The sequence below is a fragment of the Nannospalax galili genome, unplaced genomic scaffold (assembly GCF_000622305.1).
Source record: "Nannospalax galili isolate Female #2095 unplaced genomic scaffold, S.galili_v1.0 scaffold767, whole genome shotgun sequence".
NCBI classification, from domain to species: Eukaryota; Metazoa; Chordata; class Mammalia; order Rodentia; family Spalacidae; genus Nannospalax; species Nannospalax galili.
In genome coordinates this window covers 519094-539177 of record NW_008357164.1, presented here as the reverse complement: position 1 = coordinate 539177, position 20084 = coordinate 519094, and the positions used below count along the sequence as shown (strand labels likewise).

The following is a 20084-nucleotide window of genomic DNA, read 5'->3' as shown; positions in this document are numbered from 1 at the left end:
GCATGGATAATTCATGGTGACAATGACCTCCTAGGGTTACCAACTAACTGAAGGAGGAAGGGTACAGGAAGGGCTGCAAATATATAGTATTGTTTTTATTTGAGCAAGTTTTGTTTTGTTTGCTCAGGGTTGGGGAAATCACATGAGGGCTCATTTATAACACGTTCAGTTTAGGACATCTCTTAAACATTGAAGTGGAGATGTCAAATACATATTGGATATGCAAGTTTGAATTGATAGGAGAGGTCTGAAAGGAAGCAAGGAATTTGAGAGTCATTAGCATAGAGATAAGGATGAATCAACAAAGGAGACATAAAGAGAGAGCAAAAGGTTGGAGGGGAAACTAGGTGAGTATTGCATTCTGGAAGCCACATAAAGAAACTATTCCAATAAGGAGAAACAGATGGATGATGATTCCAGGTCAAGGAAGCCGAGGCCTGAGAATTGCTTGCTACATTTATCAATACAAGGTCATCGGTAGGCTTGAAAACGGTAATGTTGGCGCAGTAGAGAAATGTAGACCAACAAAATCTGATTAGGAAGAAACAATAAAGACAGCAAGCAGAAGCAATTATTTTAAGAAGATAAATTAAGAAAGAGATGAGAGGAATGATAAGAGAAAAATTAGGCTCAAGATTTTGTTTGAAATAATCATGGCATAGCTCAGTGGTAGAGGATTTGTCCAGCATTCATAAGCCCTAGGTTTGATTCCCCAGCACTAAAGCAAACAAGTGAAAAATAGAATTTTGTACAGAAATTAAGAAATGTAAAATGGTGTTTGGGTTCCTCTAGAAATAAACCATTGAACAAGAAAAATATATTGCTATTGGACAGTGAAGAAGCAATCAAGACAGTCTTCTTTGAGCAAGGCAAAAGGGATAAGATCAAACACAGAACAGAACAGATCATCACACTGTCCAGAAACTTATTAGAAATGGAAATTACTTTGCTCTCTACTGCAGCTAAGTCAGGCTCTTGTGTTGCAATGTAAGAATCTTCCTGGCTAATTCTCATGGCAACAAGCTGAAAGGCACTGACCTTGTACATAAGAGGAACATCGGTCTAGTCTAATCTAGGAACACAGAAATAATATCTCTGACATCAGGAGAAAAGGTAGAATAAATGGACAAGTAAGAGAGGTAGGCAGCTGTGGTCATACAACCCTATGGATTTATCTTGTAATTGTTTTATTTTTTCAACAACAGAAGAATTAAGATAATTATCCAGTCCTTTTCTTTTACTTGAGGCTCAAGTATTAGCCCTATAGCTACAGAGTGAGCTGCTGTCATTCAGGGAAGCTACAATGTTTTCCTGAGCAACAGTGACTGATTTTCCAGTGTATACTCCACTCTGAAAAGTTATGCAGTTTCTGATCTTTTAAAAGTTGATCTCCTTTTTTTTTTGGCCAGCCCCAATTTTATCATTTCTAGCCAAATATTTCCTACCACTTATTGAATGCCTGACATGTTAAAAACACTTCCAAGTGTATTCTTTTTAAAAATATTTTATTTTTATTATTTTTATATTATGTGTATGAGTTTATTGCCTGAATGTGTCTGAGTGAACCTGTGTCACCCAATACCTGTGGAAGTCAGAAGAGAGTGTCAGATCCCCTGGAACTGGAGTTACAGATGGTTGTTAGCTGCCATGTGGGTGCTGGGAATCAAACCCAGGTCCTTTACAAGAGCAGTGTTCTTAAACATCGTGCCATCTCTCCAGACCCCTCAAATGTATTCTTTTATCCAAGCTTTCAAATAGTCATTTCACACAGGTACTTTCGTTCCTGTTCTAGAGAGAGAGAGAGAAAAAAGGAAGCTCAGAGAGACTAATGAGCAATGCCACCTTGCTGGCAAGTGAATGTTGAATCTGGAGAGCTATCATCTAAGCTGCCTTCCAGAGCTGCAGTAAGAGGAGAACTGCTTCATTCTTTGCTTTCCTTGATTTCTTGAGACAGGGATTGTCTGTAGCTGGCCTGGAACTCACTATATAGACCAGGCTGGCTTTGATCTCACAGACACTTGCATGTCTCTGTCTCTGCCTCCCCTTCTGCCTCTGCCTCCTGAATACAGGGATTAAAGGTGTGTGTCACCATATGCAGTCAAGGGCTGTTTCTTTATCTGTCCATTCTCACCACATCTCCAGCCAAAGTCCAGAGCATCCCCCAAATGATTTCAACAGTGGCACTTTGTCTCTTACCTTCATATATTTCATGCTGCTCTTTCTATTTTTCCAACTTGTTTCTTATTTGTAAATACCTAATGATTTCTCCAGTCCTTTCTGATTTAGCTCTCCTTTTAATTAATCAACACCTGGTTTTCATTAACCATAAATATAAAAACACACTCACCACCACACATTCAGTCCTCAAATTAGGAAGTTTGTGGATTAAACTTTCACACTATAAGTCAAAGGAAAAATTTCCAATGATAGAGCATACCAGTGTTATAAAATATGACCTATAAATCTTTCTCACTTAATATTTATTTGCTTATTAATTATTTATTATATAGGTCTCTTATGAATTACCTTCTGGAAGATAAAAATACAGACTATCATTAAAAAATCTAATGAATAAATGTATTAATCAATATCATTCAGCATTCCATTACCCATAACGCATTGTTGAAGGCTTTATAGTTACCGATTCACTACATAATTATGAAAGGAAATATCTTTGTAGCCAGGCCACATTTTCTGTGAGATTGCTAGATTGAAAATTATAGTTATTATGTATTTGAGGTAAAGATTGTTGTTTTGTTAATTTTTAAAGATGTGCATAGGTAATGCATCTGTGAGTTAAGACCATGTATCCTTAACCATTTTTTTAATCTATGTAGGTAACATTACTCTCACTAAGTCATGCAGGTTGCATGGCCTGGGTAAATTAATGCTTTTCCTCAACTTCAGACGTGGGCACATCACCATCTTGTGATTCTCAGTACCACAGATGACTCACATTGGGTATGTGACAAGGAGTTCAACTGTATTCTCAAAGTCATAATTCTGTCTGTATTTCTCATCCTTATGAATCATGACTGTTCCCCTTAGACTAAAGACTGTTGCTGGTCACTTCTTCCTCACTTCCACATCTACCCCATCACAAAGTGCTGCCACATCTCCTGAGAATCTTTTAAAAAATATTTTATTTATTTTTATTTTATGTGTATGAATGTACTATCTGCATGTGTGTAAGTGCACTCGTGTTGTGCAGTGCCCACAGAGGTGAGAAGGCATTGGATCCATTGGAACTTGAGTTACTGACAGTTTTCAACAACCATGTGGGTGCTGGGAATCGAACCTGGGTCCTCAGCAGGAGCAACTAGTGTTCTTAACTGCTGAGCCATCTTTCCAGCCGCCATCTCCCAAAAATCTTAATGGAATCCATCCTTATCAATGCTTTTGGCAGTTTCTTCTTCTAGGACCTCACCATTTCTTACTTAAATTGTGGGAATATACATCTAAGCGAACTTGTCTCTGGTCCTGACTGTTCTCCCTCAAGCCCCTACATGTCTATCCTTCATCATAAACATGTCAAAATAATACTTCACATAAAACTGATGACATTGCCACTTGCATTAAACCATCACATCGCATACAAGATGAAATTTAGAAATACCTGGGTGGCCCTGAAGCCTTGGACCTGGCCCCAGTTCATATTTCCAGACTCAGCTCCTCCCTCTTATTCCATTACCGTTTGTTCACATTATGCTATGGGGATTCTGAAACCAAGGGGTTTGTCCTCCTCAACAGAGGCTGCTAAATTTATGTGGAAAATGCCCTCCTCCATCTATAAACTAGGACTCAATTTTTTAAAATGGAAATTGCTTTAATAGATTATGAGAGTACTATGAACTATTTAGCACCTTGCAAATTTATTTTTATTTCTTGCAAGTAATAATCATTATAATCTGAGCTGTGCTACTTCAATTTGTAGCATTTAAACCTCCCCTAACAGTGCCACATTTCAGCTTTTATGCTGTTCATAAGCGTTTCTTAATCACATACTTTGACTGTTGTTCTTTCTCAGTTCTTTAATAGATTTATTTGCATCTCAGAGAAAACAAAGACAACTTCATCCTGTTTTTCTTTATTTCTCCCTGTCTTTATAATTTGCAAGTAAGAGCTCCATCCTCTGACACTCAATTGTATATTTCTCTAAAGATGATAGTACTTTGTTGATGGATAGTTCATTAAGTACAGTTACCATCTGCCACATTGTTTCTTAGATTATGTAGTAATTGCATGTTAATTTTCAATTTTGGATATTGAGCTTTGGTAAAGATATCCCTCTCCTTTGTTAAACTTGGGTAGAGTCCCAGGTGTATTTTCAAACATCCTTTCACTCCCACACTGTGATGTAGAATTCCTCCGTCCTTCCTGTCTCTGCTCTTTGCACTTAGTGCAGAGTGTTTTGCTTTACCCTTATTGGGTGCTTACAGAACATGATTTTTGAATGGCAAAAAAGAAATATTTGGTTTTCCTGACATGATTTTTCAAAATTAAAGACCAAAATAAAATCATTTGGATGGATTTGAAAGGGAAATAACTATGGCCTAAATACTAAGCTAACAGACACAAAGAACATTTGAAGTCTCTTAACATTTACCTCAGTTTAAAGATTCTTTCTGAGGATAAAGTATAAACACACACTGCAGATATGTATCTATTTCTCTTTTATTAGGTATGTTTTCTTTATTTCTCCTTCCAAAACTTACATAGCATTTGTGTGTGTGTGCATATGTATGTTTGGATGAAAATCTCATACAAAGAATTCTTCTAAGGAGCAAAAATGATATCTTCCAGGGCTGGAGAGGAGAGATGGCTCAGCAGTTAAGAACACTGGTTGTTCTTGCAGAAGACCCAGGTTCGAATCCCAGCACCCACATGGCAGCTAACAACTGTCCATAACTCCAGTCCCAGGGGATCTGACAGCTTCTTCTGACCTCTGCGGGCATTGCACGACAGGGGTGCACTTACCTACATGCAGGCAACACAGGCATACACGTAAAATTAAAATAAAAAATAAAGAAAAATTTTAATATCTTCCTTTTTCGTACACATTCCTTCCCATTTGAATTTAATTTATCCATATTCTCCTTCATGCCTTTTCTCTGTAGTTCCAGGTTAAGTTACATTCATCAATTTTTTTAAAAAGGCCTCTGGTTTGTTACATTTGGAACCTGAGATTTGAATGCAGGCAATTTATAGCATTTGTAGAAAGAACATAATGAAATTATACTGAAGCTCTAGATTCAATATATCACATTGCAAATATAGAGGTCTAATAAGCATGTTACTGAGTTTTAGAGCTGGAAGGGACCTTGGGGCAGCCTAGAATTCAACCCCCACATTTTATAGGATAATACTAAAACTGAGAAAGATTATGTCACCAGCTAGGCATGCAGGAGCAAGAGGAGAACCAGAGCCAGACCCTCACAATCCCCAAATTCACTTTCAATTGATCACACATTCTCTCAGGTCACAGATTTGCAATATCCTTCTGCCATTCCTCACAAAGTGAAAATAGAGTCAGCCAAGTTTGATGTGTGGCTGAGCCACCTAGGAAGCAGAGCACCTTCTCAAAGGCAGAAGAGGAAAAATGAAAGAGCTTCAACAGAACCTTCTCTTCAGGGCCAGCTCTTCTGTCTGCTCAGGTATAAGGTGCCTGAAGGCAATGTTCACAGGGGCAGTAACTGTTCTTCTTTGACCATGTTTTTAAAACCGTGGTACTAATTTTAGGTTGCTGTTAGAACAAGTGATCTCTTATTCTCACTATCTGACCAATTTGGAAATTATTTGCAGGCTGTTTTCCTGTTCTAAAGACACTCTGCCCTTGCCCAGAGAAATCTGCAGTATATTAAGTTTGGTGTTTGAAATGTGCGCTTTGGCACATCTCCATTTAGAGGCTTTTTTCCTTTTCTATGAAAAATACAGAGCAACTGGTTATACTTATACAGACCCCAGAGGAAGTGGGCTGTGTTCCTGGTAGCAGGGAGTGGGGCTGGAAAAGAGCCCTTTTCCTGCCCTCCAGCCCCTGCTCTGAGCATTATCAATGCAGCCCTATCAAGAATATTTTGTTTGATCATCCATCCAGGAAAATGTCCTAGAAGGGAGGAGAAAGAGGGCAGGGCCCTTGCCATGAGGGTGGGGGAGAGAGATCCTTTGAGCTCTGGCTGGTGTGTAGAGCTGGGCTGTTGATCTCTTTTCATGCTGTCGATGTGGCTTGCTGCAGTCACGCCTCCCGCTGCCAGCCTGGGATCCTAATCAGTCACTATGAAAACTCATTAGCTTCACAGCGATGAGCCCTCCACTGCTGAAGCTTGGCGCTGTGCTCAGTACCATGGCAATGATCTCAAACTGGATGTCCCAAACTCTCCCATCCCTGGTAGGATTGAACACCACGAAGCTGTCGGCTCCAGATACCTTAGTAAGTCACTCTGTTGGGTTTGTCCATCTTGGGAATTAAGTGTCTGAAAACAGTGGGCGACGTAAATTTCAAAGGCGGAAATGTTACTCTTCTCTTTATAGGTCCACTTCAAAGATAGAATAATATCTCTGTGATGACATTACTTGTGGATATTTATGAAGACTTTAAAGTCACACCAAAAAAGAGGGATTAGGAACTCTGAGAAATTAGTTATAAAAAGCAAGACTGGTCTCATCAAATTCTTTTCTTAAGAATGAAAAGATTATATAAATTTGAGATTTGAAAAGATTCTTAAATATGCTTTGTTTCTGACCAATATACTTCTTGTAATGTCTGTGAAACCTCTATAATCTTTTCTACAGAATAAACGGTAAAGAACAGTCTCCCTAACCTGTTTTTACTACAGCAGACTCTTCTTTGGAATGTAATGCCTAAGGTTTTGTAATTAATTCTGTCAGAGGAGCCAACATCTTTTAAGCATAAATGAATTTTTAAGAAATAACCTCAGCAATATAAAGCCTGCCAAGAAACTATTTAAGACAATTAAGGAGTATGAACCACAGAAAATTTACTTGATAAAAACTTCTTTCTATATCATTTAATAGTTGATAAAGGCTTTTCCTAGCATAAATCTGTCTTGTATAGTCTTCCTTCGTACAAGATGGAATGATTCCTAATCTTCCCTACCTTCTTGTTAAGTCTTTTCTGGTAGTTTGAAGTCAGTATTTTTTTGTTGTTTTTGGCTTTCCACACACTGAAATATTTTTAAGAAAGCTAAAGACTTGAGTTTTCAAACAAAAGTTAAAACTTTAAGTAAAAGGAATATTCTGGAAAAAAACAACTTTCCTACTATCAAATAACATATAAAGAAATAAAACTTGAAGCTTTTATCTTGTAGCTCATTCTATTGGGCCATAGATACAAGCCTTCCATTTTAAGAGTTGTTTGCAGTTTCTAATAATAGCCTATCAATCAATGTATAATTAACTATGTAGTGCTACTGAGTTAATTACATAATTTGTCAGCTTCTCCCAGTGCTTGGGCACCAGCAGAGAAAATGGGAGTTGGACTTGACCTGCCTTTATATTCTTACCTTGCCAGAGTTTCTCATGGTTTTTCAATTCCTCTTCCATTGAGATTTTCTACCTTGAATGGGCAGGGCCTGGCAGCAGCAAAGTTAAGGGGATTTGCAGCTATAAAGACAACACCATAAGTCTTTAGTACACATTACACAACAAAGAACTTTGCATTACCTAATATTTACTGAACCATCTATTTTCAATGTTTTTGAAAATATATTTGTTAAATTAACTCATTCAAGAAGATGCTTCTGAACCAACAAACTAATGAATGTGTTCTCTATAATTCTGAGATGTATACTCCTTTGTATATGAAGACATTAACTTGCTTGTTTTCTGTTGTCACGGAATGAAGAGAGTCAATTTGCCAAAATCATATTGTCACGGAATGAAGAGAGTCAATTTGCCAAAATCATATATCACTCTTTGGGAACTTCCAGCTATCTTTTGGGTTTAAAGTGAATAATGTCTGATAATTTGTCAGTCAAGCTATAAAGCTTTAATCTAGGTATGTATTTAGTCTAACACATTCCTACTTTGAATGATCTTCTTTGACATACAAACTAAAACCTAGACAATTTTGAAAGCTTCACTATGGTTAATGATCACATATTAGCAAATAGCATTCTGGTATTTTATGGGGTGAAGAAAGGTTCAGTTGCAAAGGCTTTATTTTTGGATGCTTCAAAGAAAACGAATGCCTACCACCTAATTATTCAAGATGATTGTTTGTACCTTAGAATCCCCATGGAGAAGAATGAATAAATTAGTGTTTCTTAGAAAAACATAAAATGTTGATTCTGGAAAGGTAAAAAAGACCTTAGAAACCATCTGGTCTGGCTATGTTCACACTATTATTAGAAACACTGTTTATTGTTTGTTTGTTTGTTTTGCAAATCTTAGGTTAAAGGCTCAGAATTATTTTGTATTAAACTTGAAGAGGAAATGCAATATGTGAAGCAGGTCATAGGTCAAATATTAACAGGTGGGAGGAGATGTTTGCGAGGTTTCTACCATCTGCTTGCTTCCCACGCTGTCAAAACCTTGCCCCAGTCAAGATACTCCACAGAAACCTACAACTCTGCTGTTTAATTGATATTTTGATTAATCTTACCAAACTTCATCAAGTGAGAAAGCTGCCTCAAAATGTTTAAGTGACCAACCTGATTTCTTCTGCCTGGTTGATAGCAGTGACCACGTAGAATCAAGCCTTAAGACTACAGTCCTGCCCAGAGTGTCACCTTTCCACTATCTCCTTTGCGAGTCCTTTCCCTCATACCTTCCAGGTTCTCTGCCTTGCTCAAACTTTCCTGTGTCTCTGGACTCTTCTCTGTCCTTCTCCTATACACCTATACTCCCATCCTTTAAAGTGTGTTTCCCCATCTCCTTAGCTTTGAAAAGAAATAAATAAAGCTATTACTATATGCCAACCACCACCCCAAAGTTTTTGCCTTCGAAGGAAAGTAACTCCTTAGTGGCATTTTAGACATTGTGCAAAATTAGTGAAGGGGGCTTTCTGAGCAAGGATTTTCTTTTTTCTTGCTGACAACTCCAGATAATTCTAGAGAGAAACTTGCTACTGCTTCTATATAGGTAATTCCTTTGATGAGACTATATACTTTCTTGGCCTAGTAGATACTAAAAGTAGTAAGTCAGCTGTCATAAATTTTTCCTTTCATGTTCTCACTCTGTTAATAGTATGAGATGAACCTGCAGCTGGTTCACACACTCACACACACACACACACACACATCACATACACATGCACATCACGTACACATATCCACACACATATATACACGATATACACATGTGCACACACACACATACATACCACATACATATGTACACACATGTACACACCACATAAACATGCACACACCCATACACACCACATACACATGCACAAACACACCACATATACATTCACACATACATACACACACACACACACACACACACACAAGATGGCCTCAAAATCGGTTTCATGACTGTACATCATTTTAAAAGCAAAAACGAAAAGCAGAGCTACACAAATATAAGCATAGCCTTAAAAAATAATAGTTTCAAATGAATAAAACAAGGAAGAGTTTTTATCATTAAGAGACAGTTGAATTCATTTATAGCAGATGTCTCTCAAATGGGCCGCATACATTTATTTGATTATCTCAAAAGCTAAAAGAAGCTTCAAACTTTCAGGATGCTGTGTACCAGGAGCTGGTTAAATGCAACTCCTTATTAAGCAATAAACTCCCTCTCATTTTACTTCATCTGTTGAAACACTTTTTTTTTTTCTTTTGGCTTTTTGGCACTTTTTTGCCTCTAAACTCTAGAAGTGGGCCTTTGGGGTGCTGGTGTCTGAGGAGAGGCAGCTTTGGCTTCTGAAGGCTCGGGCCCCCTCTGGCATTTCTTTCTGATGTAGAATCACTTCCCCTGGAGGCTGAGCTTCTGAGAAATCCCTCATGCTGGGGAAGCCTCACCAGGAATAACCTGGAAAAGGGCAATTAAAAAAGCAGAGAGCATTCGGCAGACATTGTTTTCAAATAGCCAGGCTTACCACTGTGGTAGGAAGAGGCCTGGAAGGGACCTGTGGGCATAATGCTTTTGTTTTTCTGCATTTTCATTCCTCTGTTTGTGTCTCCTCATAACAACTTTGATGAATGAGTCAGTTTAAAATTCTATAATACCCTGAAACAAACTGTCGGTGCCTTCTGAGGTTCTTACCCTTAGGTACCCAATCTGATTTGAGTCCTGAATGAAGATGTCAGACTTCACTAGGTTTTATTAATTTGGTGGTGTTTGGGGATTGTTTTTTTCTTGAATTGTTTTATTTCTTGTTGTTGTTGTTGTTTTGTTTTGTTTTTGTTTTCTATTGAATTTTTTCCATTTTCACACAACATAGTTTGATGGCACTTAGATCTGCTCCTCTCTCCCCACTTCCCTGTACTGTCCCTCACCCCCACCAAATTTGATGAATTCTCTTCCATGGCCCATAGAGTATGATTTGTGTACTCCAACGTCCTTTAGTACGGATCCATCCACTGGGCCTACCAAAAGTCCCAACTATGCAAAACACTGTCTTTCCCCCCTTAGTAACCATCAGTTGCCAAAAGTTCCGTAGGTTGCGTTGGGATTCCTTATTTATTTTCCCATGATATGCTGAGAATTTTTTCTGGTTTGAGCTTGCGTAGAACTTGTGTGTGTCACCACTGCTGTGAGTTCATAAGAGTAAATGACTAGCTCTCTGACAGACTTTGTTTCCCTGTGGTCATCCATCTTCTCTAGCTCTTACAATCTTTGGGTCTCACTATGTAACTCTGACTGGCTTGGAACTTGTTATATAACAGGCTGGCGTCAAACTCATAGAGATCAACAGTCCTTTGCATCCCAAATGCTGGGATTAAAGGCCTGCACCATCACACTGGGCTCTTTGTTGTTGTTGAAGTTGTTGTTGTTGTTGTTGTATTTCAGTGTTGGGATTGAGCCCAGGGCCATGTGCATGACAGGCAAGCACGCTACCAATGAGGTACCTCTCTAGTGAACTTCAGAAGTTTTTTATACGATTTTTTTCTCTCCTGAAACCTTAGCAAAGGGCAACTGAGTGAGCTAATGAGAATTAGGGTTGAAAAAATCAGAATGGCAAATCTTGAGAGTGACAGAACATGTGATGATTACCTATACATAGATGTGGCATGCAAGGGGGAGAGTAATCTATTCTTGTTTAAGTCCTGAAGCAGGAGTATGGCTGTATTAATTATTTTTCTGTTGCTGTGAGAGAAACACTGACAGAGCAACTTATAGAAGGAAGAGTTTATTTAGTTTACAGTTCCAAAGGATCAAGAGTCCATCATGGCAGGGAGGCATGGCAGCAGAGGTGGGTGGAGGAGACGTGGGTGCTAAGCTCTCACATCTTGAGATCCGGCAAGGTCCTGTAGAACTCTCTAAGCCTGCCTCCAGTGATGTGCTTCCTCCAGGATAGCCACACCTTCTAAGACCTCCCAAAACTGCATCACCAACTAGGGACAAAATCTCCAAATACTTGGAGTCTGTGGGGGAACATTCTCATTCAAATCATCACAATGGCCAAATAAGGACAATTCCAGAGAGAGAAGTTCAGACCACACCCTCAGTTTTCCACAGTGGGAAGGCTGCCTAGGACGTACTGAGTCCCAGCCACACAGAGCTCAAATGGAAGCATGGGAATATGTGTATGAAATTTCACTGATGTGTGACTAAATGGACTGTGAAGGCCCTTCCCAACTCTAACTCATGGGATTTCAAAACAGTCTGAACAGAGGTGATCACCCTGAAGTTGATGATGCTTTTTTTTTTGTTTTGAGTCTATTGGCTTTATCTTAATGTTTGTGGCCAGTTTCCCCCCCCCTTAAAGCCTGGAGTTTTCCTTGAGTAAGGAATATTTACTTATTTCTGCCTGTAGCACTCTTGTAAGTAACAACAAGAAAAATGCTGATGAGTGACATCATTATTAACACATCCTCCACAACATAGCTTCTTATAGCACAATCTGTCAACCTCTGTCTTCTTCCTGTTCTCATATACTTTCTCTACAACGAAAGCCATGAGCATGCTAAACCCCATTCCACTCTCCATCACCAAATGTATGTTTACGCAGGAAATTTTTCATCTCAGGCATCGCCACTCTAAATCAAATATAATAAACTGAGTCTTTTTTTTTTTGCTGTGCATCTCATTTTTAGTAGCATGATCCATTATTTCTTTGTACCTTGGTCTTTACCTTTGTGAAATGCTACAAACTCAGCATGAAACATAAAATCTGATGCTATCCAGCCAATTAGTTTGCTTTTATTTAGCAGATCAGGATCATCTCCTGTATTGTCATTCAATCTGGGCTCCAGTAAATGATAGCAGTACCTTCTGCAGGAATCCTGCATCTTGCCTAGCCTTAATTCTGCTCCACCACATCAATAGTGGTCAATTGTTTCCACACAGGATAATGCCCTCTATCTGCTGGGCATCATCAACTGTTAAGGGGTGACTCTCCCCTACTGCCCTGCTTATAACTACAGTGATTGAACACACACTTATCTGTCTATATTTATCCACATAGGATGAGTATAAAAAACTCTGGGTTGCAATTTGTATAAAATTGATATAAATCTAGTATATGACATCTACTAAATTGTGACTTGGAAAAAATTTGTTTAAATGATTTACATTTTGCCTTCCTTGTAAGTAATGTAAAATAGTATCTATTAATAAGGACAGTTAATTCCAAAGAAATGAATCTGATTACAAGAGAAAAGACTTTATAAAGAAAAAAACTAACTGAAATTCAAGGTATTTTTGTTTTATTTTTACTTCTGCTTTCTAGGATATTTTGTTTCTGATAAGAAATCCCTAAGGTTTGGGAGAATTCCCAGATGTTAGCTGTATGTTTACGAAGCATAGATTTGCAATTAAATTAAAGTCAAAGAACCCAGACTTGAGATTCAATTGTTAAAATGATTGTTTTAATTCTCTTATTTAGAACATTCTTAAATATTTAATGAGTGTTATAATATTAAAAACTGCTAAATAGTTCATTTAGTTCTTCTAATTAACACAAAAGGTTCAAAGAGAACTGCATAAGTAATCACTGTGCTCCTTGGATGATTTGGGTACTTAGAAATAAGCTATATTCACTTTGCAGATCCAAGTACTGTGCTTCCCCACAGTCAGAAAGTGCCATTGGGGCTCTAGCATCATGTACTAAGGAAGGTCAAAATAATTGCTAGTACAAAATGGTGTTTAAACTTCAGGTTCAAATCAGACTGTGAAAGCTCAAATCCCAGGTCTACTGACTATGCTCTGCATAACCTTGGGCAAGTTTCTTCTTATTCCTAGATCTCAGTTTCTTCTTCAGTAAAATGGGCAGAATAACATCACCTAGACCTCAGAGTTATCAAGTTATTCAGCGGTAAAAACCACACAAACCTCCAAGAAGCAGCTAGAGATCCATAAATGATTCCTTTTCCTACTACAGGAGTGGTACTGACATCTGAATCATTGCTATTGTAAATCAGATTGGAACAGGTCTCTTTTCATGGGTATTCAAAAATATCTAAGTCTGTCCTTCCATCTGAGATCAGAGTTGGTTTTAGTTTGGCTGTGATTTCAAGTCTGGTTAGGAGCCCTACAAAAAAGAACTGAAGTGCTTATAAAATTTTTATATTTATCATTGGCTCTAACACAGAGGTCTATATTAAAACCTACAGAACTGTTAGGCTTTCGTGGTTTATACTCTAGTTTTCCTCTTACATATTGCCTTTTGCTCACCAAAAACTGGAGACAATTTTTAGGTTAGATCATTCAGAGTACCTAGTGGAGAAGGACATGAGTCTTTTCTAACATTCGTAGAAGAGGACCACGTGACTGGAGACTTTACTGTTGTTAAACAGGAGTTTCAGGGGAATACTAAATGACCATCCATTTCTACCTTTCCCACTTGCCTCAGTGCAGAAAGTGACTGACACTTAGGCCTGCAGTGGTAAGCTGCATGATAGTTAGCCAAACACTCAGAAGGTGCATATCAGTGTTAATGCTGACAGCCTTAGTCATCAGTGTTTGCATTGCTGCTAAAATATTTTAATATGATAATTGACTGGCTTCACTCCTCTATCCAAATCAAAATTTATTCTCATGCTAAGGCTTAATTTTCTGGTGTGTTTGAGACTTGTGTCCAATGTTAAAAGAAGCCCAGAGGGCCTGTGTCCAGAGACATTAATCTCATACTGTTACTCAACTTAAGCCTTCAATTATATCATAAAACTACTTTGCAGAACTGTCTCTATTTTCATCTTGTAGCTAATCCCTGCATGTTTCTTTTGTAACCAAAGAGAATAAGTTAATTCTAGTTAATATCTTATCTAATTTTAGAAATATACAATTCTAAGAACGTCTTTCTATTATAAATGGATATTCATTCAGGGATAAGAGCTAGAGGTGTGAAGTTAAAAGAGAAGGTATATTCAACTGTGACTAGTAATAATCAGATATTTAGAGATTAGAAATGCATATGCAAACATCCAATATCAATTGCATTGAAAAAGAATTTTTCTGTATGAAACTGTGTATTTTAATAATGAAATGGAGATCTTTTTAAAGGTTAAAACATCATTTAATTTATGTCTTATAGGGTTTATACTGAGTACAATATTGTATAACTGTAATAATTCAACTGTAAACCTAAAAATTTACAGCCAATTTTGAAAGAGATGCATCCTACCTCAGGAAACCGTTATTGAATATGTCAATTGTGTTGTAATGATATGCTTCTTCTAAGTATGTTGTTATTAAATAAATCATTTTTAAAAATTAAAAAAAAAAGAGAAGGTATATTAGAAAGTACAACCCATCAGATATAAAAGGCAGCGTAGGAGTTATCTTTGAAAAAAGGACTTAGATACAAGGAGAATAAAAGTTAGGTCTGCACCATGTGCTTTTCATAATAAGCAAGGGCAAGGATTGTAATACCTTTCCAAGTTTCCTGAGTCAATAGTTTATGACTTTGCCAATGCATGTTCACTATGCACCTTGTATTGATTATTGCTAAAGTCTTCAAGAAGGAAAGAACCAGTGCACTGGTATGTGATGAGCTGAGACCTAGGGCAGAAAACACAGGTGATATTAGAATTTGAATCTATTGCCCATTCCGCGAGGTGGGAGTAGCAGTAGTATTATTTCCCGCTGCGTTGGGTGATTATTTTACCTTTGCATCAGCAAGTCTGTAGAGGTGAAAGATCTACTGGGATATGGCCTGGCCTTGAATGAGGTGCCATTCTTCAGCTGAGGTAATCCTCAAAAAAGCTCAATGAGAGATTAGCCATTACTGATCTGAGAAAGTGGAAGAAGGCCTAATAAATACATTCAGCCATCCACAGAAACTTCTGGTGTGTACTGGAAACACATTATAATGGGAAACTAAGATAAGCTAGAAAAATGAAGACTTCAAGTGTTAGCTCAGACACTTCTAATTTAATATTTTTATTTATTATTTTTATTTTATGTGTATGCATGTATTGCTTGCACGTAGGTAAGTGCACCCGTGACATGCAATGCCCACGGAGGACAGAAGAAACTATCAGATCCCCTGGAACTGGAGTTACAGACAGTTGTTAGCTGTCATGTGAGTGCTGGTATTAGAACCTGGGCCTTCTGCAAGAACAACCAGTGTTCTTAACCGCTGAGCCATCTCTCCAGCCCCAACACTTCTAATTTATACAATTCTGGTTATGGTAATATTCTCCTACCCCATGGAATGAAAATACATTTCTCCTGTGTATATTATATTAAAATCCTCTGTTGTTCTTTGGAAAAGGAAGACATTAATGAGAAAGAAATAAGTATGTGTTTTTCTTTGCACTTGGCAGAGTGTATGTGAAAGGGAAGACAGGAAATTTTCACACTTCTAAGAGGTATAAGGTAATTATGGAAATGCTCATGTGAAATGCAAATAGCAGTCTTATGTGATACAGTTAAATATCTGATGAATAGTTTGGATAAATCCTCTGAACAGGTAAGCATCACAGGGCTTAATAAATGCATGGTTCACAAAAGAAGTATTTCAAACAATTTAAGCAAAATCAGCAATACTGTATCAGGATATAAACCAACATGCTTGCAGGACACGCAGAGAATAACTTGGCTGGAGTTAAGGCTCCCATTGGACATGCAGGGGCAAACTTATGAACATAAATATGAAACAAATTTCAGCAGAACTGGACTATTATTCTTTTTGGTTTTGATTTTATTTATTTTTATTTTATGTATATGAGCGTTTTGCCTGCATGTATGTAAGTACACCCACTCATGCAATGCCGAGAGAGACCAGAAGGGGGCATGGGTTTTCCTGGAATTGGAATTACACATGGTTGTTAGCTACTATGTGGGTGCTGGTAACTGAACCCAGGTCCTCTGCAAAAGCAACCAGTGCTGTTAATCACTGAGCCATCTCTCCAACCCATGGAATTCTACTCTTTAAGTTAGGGCTTTAGGACTGGAGACATGGCTCAGCAGTTACAAGCACTGGCTAATCTTGTATAAGACCCAGGTTTGATTCCCAGAACCCACATGGCAGCTAACAACCTCCTGTAACTCCAGTTCCAGGGGATCCAATGCCCTCTTCTGACCTCCATGGGCATTTCACAACGTGGGTATACTTGCATACATTCAGGCAATGCACTCATACACATAAAATAAAAATGATAAAGTATTTTTTTTAAGTTAGGGATCAGCAGTTAAGAGCACTGGCTAATCTTGTATAGGACCCAGATTTGATTCCCAGAACCCACATGGCAGCTAACAATCACCTGTAACTCCAGTTCCAGGGGATCCAATGCCTTCTTCTGACCTCCATGGGCTTTGCATGACACAGGTACACTTACATACATTCAGGCAATGCACTCATACAAATAAAATAAATATGATAAAGTATTTTTTTAAAGTTAGGGATCTATACACGTAGGGTAGTAAGTATGCAGAAGTTATTGGAAGGTCATTTTGTCTAACTCTGATAAACTTTCAGTTCTCAGAGCTTATGCATGCTTTGAAAAACAATGCTTATTTTACCCAGGATTATCATGAAATATTTTTTCCCATTATTAGGTCCTCTGTGGACAGAGAGCTCCTTGAGACTGAGCTTTGCTTCGGAATATCAAGCATGAATAATGATCAGAAAAGAATGCACTATTAACTGCATTTACTCTTGGGAAGGGCAAGCATATATGTCTAGGACAGAAAGATCAGCCAGGTGTAAGTGGTTAATAGACATATCTAGTTGTGGAGTTGAAATGTCAAACTTCAGAAAAGCATTAGGGCTCTTTCCCCATATCCCCTCCAGCATCTGTCATTGTTCATGTTTTGGATCTTAGCCATTCTGACTGGGGTAAGATGAAACCTCAAAGTGGTTTAGCATTTCTCTGATGACTAAAGATGTTGAATATTTTTTGAGTGTTACTCAGCCATTTGTGTTTCATCTTAGAGAACTCCCTGTTCATCTCTTTACTCCAACTTTTATTTGACTTTCTTTCTTTCTTTCTTTCTTTCTTTCTTTCTTTTTCTTTCTTTTTTTCTTTCTTTCTTTCTTTCTCTCTCTTTCTTTCTTTCTTTGATGTTTAGATTTTGAGTACTTTGTATATTCTAGATACTAACCCTCTGTCAGAAGCATAGCTGATATTTTTTTTTTCCCATTCTGTGGGTTGCCTCTTCACTTGAATGATAGTGTCCTTTGTTGTATAGAAGCTTTTTAGTTTAATGAGGTCCCATTTATCAGTTGTTGGACTTAATGACTGAGCTACTGGAGTGCTGTTTAGAAAGTCTTTCCTGTACCCATAAGTTGCAATGCATTCCCTACTTTCTCCTCTGTCTGATTCAGGGTGTCCAGTCTTATGTTGAGGTCCTTGATCTATTTAGAGATGAGTTTGTTCATGGTGAAAGATAGGGCTCTAGCTTCATTCTTCTGCATACAGCTCTTCAGTTTGACCAGCGCCATTTGTTCAACATGCTGTCTTTCATTCAGTATTTACTTGTGGCTCCTTTGTCAAAAATCCTGTGGCTGTGAATGCATGGATTTAAATCTGGGTCCTCAATTCTATTCGCTGATCAATGTGTCTGTTTGTATGCTAGTGCCATGCTGTTTTTATTACCATAACTCTGTAGCATAATTTGAAATCAGGATGGCAATACTTCCAGCAGTTCTTTTATTGTTCAGAATTATTTTGGCTATCCTCGTTTTTTTATGTTTCCATATGAAATTTGAGATTTTTTTTTTAATTGTAAAAAGTTGTGTTGGAATCAGTGAAATCAGTAAGCAGTGATTAATTTAGAATCTGAAGGAGACCAAAAACCTCCTTTGGACACAGTAACAAAGGTGAAACTGAATAAAACTGCGTAAACTTCTCACTTCAAAGAATAAAGACAAGGCTGCGGAGAAAACTGGGTCAAGTTGAGGACCTGCGTTCAATCCTCAAGATAGGTGAAAGCACTTTCTGGCATACATTTCTAATTCTAGTCCTGGGGAGGCAGAGAATAACAGATATCTGATACGCTCTAGTCAGCAAGTCTAGACTATTTGGGGAGCTGCAGGAAAGGGCGACTTCAGGACTGCACACATATGTACACATACAGACAGAAATCCCCCAAACAAAGAATAAAGACACAAACTTAAACAAAAAAGGATGCTTTCCTTATGATAGTACAAATACATTTCCTCCTGACCTTATAGTGAAAGTCTGTCTTGTGTTTGCTGTTGGCTTTCCCAGACTCAGATTAGTCCCAAAGAGGGGTGGCAAGTGTACAGCTCAGCCCAGGACCCAGATGGGCGATGCATTTGCACAGTGGTTGCTCCAGAGCAAAACCTGTGTTCCCGGGATGCCAAAAGCAGACAGCTTCGCCAACTGCTGGAAAAGGTACGTGTCTTGTGTTCCTTATGCATATTTTTATTGTAATCTATCATTCTTTGAAATGAAACTATGATACATCAGCTAATGGTACGGAGATTCCCTCTGTGTTTTATTGGGGAGGGGACTTTTAAATAAGCCTTTCCCTGTTGCTTGAAATGGGTATCCTGCTACGTTGGTTTATTTCAATGATTTTTACTTTTCCGAATCTTGATTTCTTAAGACAGACTCTCTATCATATACATTAATATCAGGTCATTCTCTCTCTTACAGAACACAAGAAGCAAGAATTGTTATTCCAATGCTAACAATTCAGCCTCAACTCTCAGGATCATACTGGGCCCTTTGAGCTTGTAAAGGAGAGGCGTATTAACAATCTTGCTAGGAAGTTAAAATAATGGCATGCAATATGCAAGCTTTCTGGCAGATAATGAATAATTCCAAGTATTTATCATCATTCTCTAAGTCCTTCCTTTAAACATTAAGCTCTTCAGTTTCATTCAATATCGTTCTCTCCATAATTTACTTAAGCGGGATCCATAACAATCAAATGCAGAATGCCCTTGATTTATTCTCTCTTACAGATGAAAGTCAGCTCATGAAAGGTTATTTATGTTTAGTCAGGTGGGAGGGAAACCAGTGAATGTTTCTTTCAATGATCCCCATTCAGACTTCCATTGTGTTGGGCACTGAATTCAGTAGAACAGCTGGGGTTGGGGTGGGGGAACATGTTTGAATTTAAATATCATCAGGGAGAATAAGATCAGTGAGGTACTATGTGCTACGTGGGATATCATGCTCTCCAGTCCCCTCCATACCACATCATTTTCATAATTCCACACATCTGGCACTTAATAGGAACATTTTAACATACAATTAAGATAGCTAGGGAAAGGAAGATATGTAGTTTGTGAATATAGACAACCAAGTTTTCACAGTCTCAGCCAAGCTTCCACAATTTTCTTCCATCTGTCATGGAGGAGATTCCTCCATGTACATCATTGGAAACCTTTTGATGATCAAGATTCTAAAAGGCCTGTTTTCCTGCTCTTCTGCAGAGCTTGGTCTGTTTCTCCTTCCCCTGTCTTTAGAGGTTTCATCAGGTCCTGTCGGCTCTCTGTTCTCCTGCTTCCATTGCAGTGAGATCCCAAAGAGCAGCAA

General features: G+C 38.1%; 1 protein-coding gene across 2 annotated transcripts in view; it reads left to right on the top strand.

Annotated features, from left to right (window-relative positions):
- The window catches only part of Olfm3 (olfactomedin 3), a 229097-nt gene that overhangs the window by 172816 nt on the left and 36197 nt on the right, over positions 1-20084 (top strand). Inside the window, exons 1-2 of one of the 2 annotated variants that reach the window (XM_008855063.1) lie at positions 6198-6427; positions 18786-18932. In XM_008855063.1, the coding sequence (XP_008853285.1) occupies positions 6299-6427; positions 18786-18932 (276 nt within the window). In that variant the 5' untranslated portion in view covers positions 6198-6298. Of the gene's footprint in view, positions 1-6197; positions 6428-18785; positions 18933-20084 lie in introns of those variants that run through there. The other variant, XM_008855064.1, reaches the window with a different exon arrangement.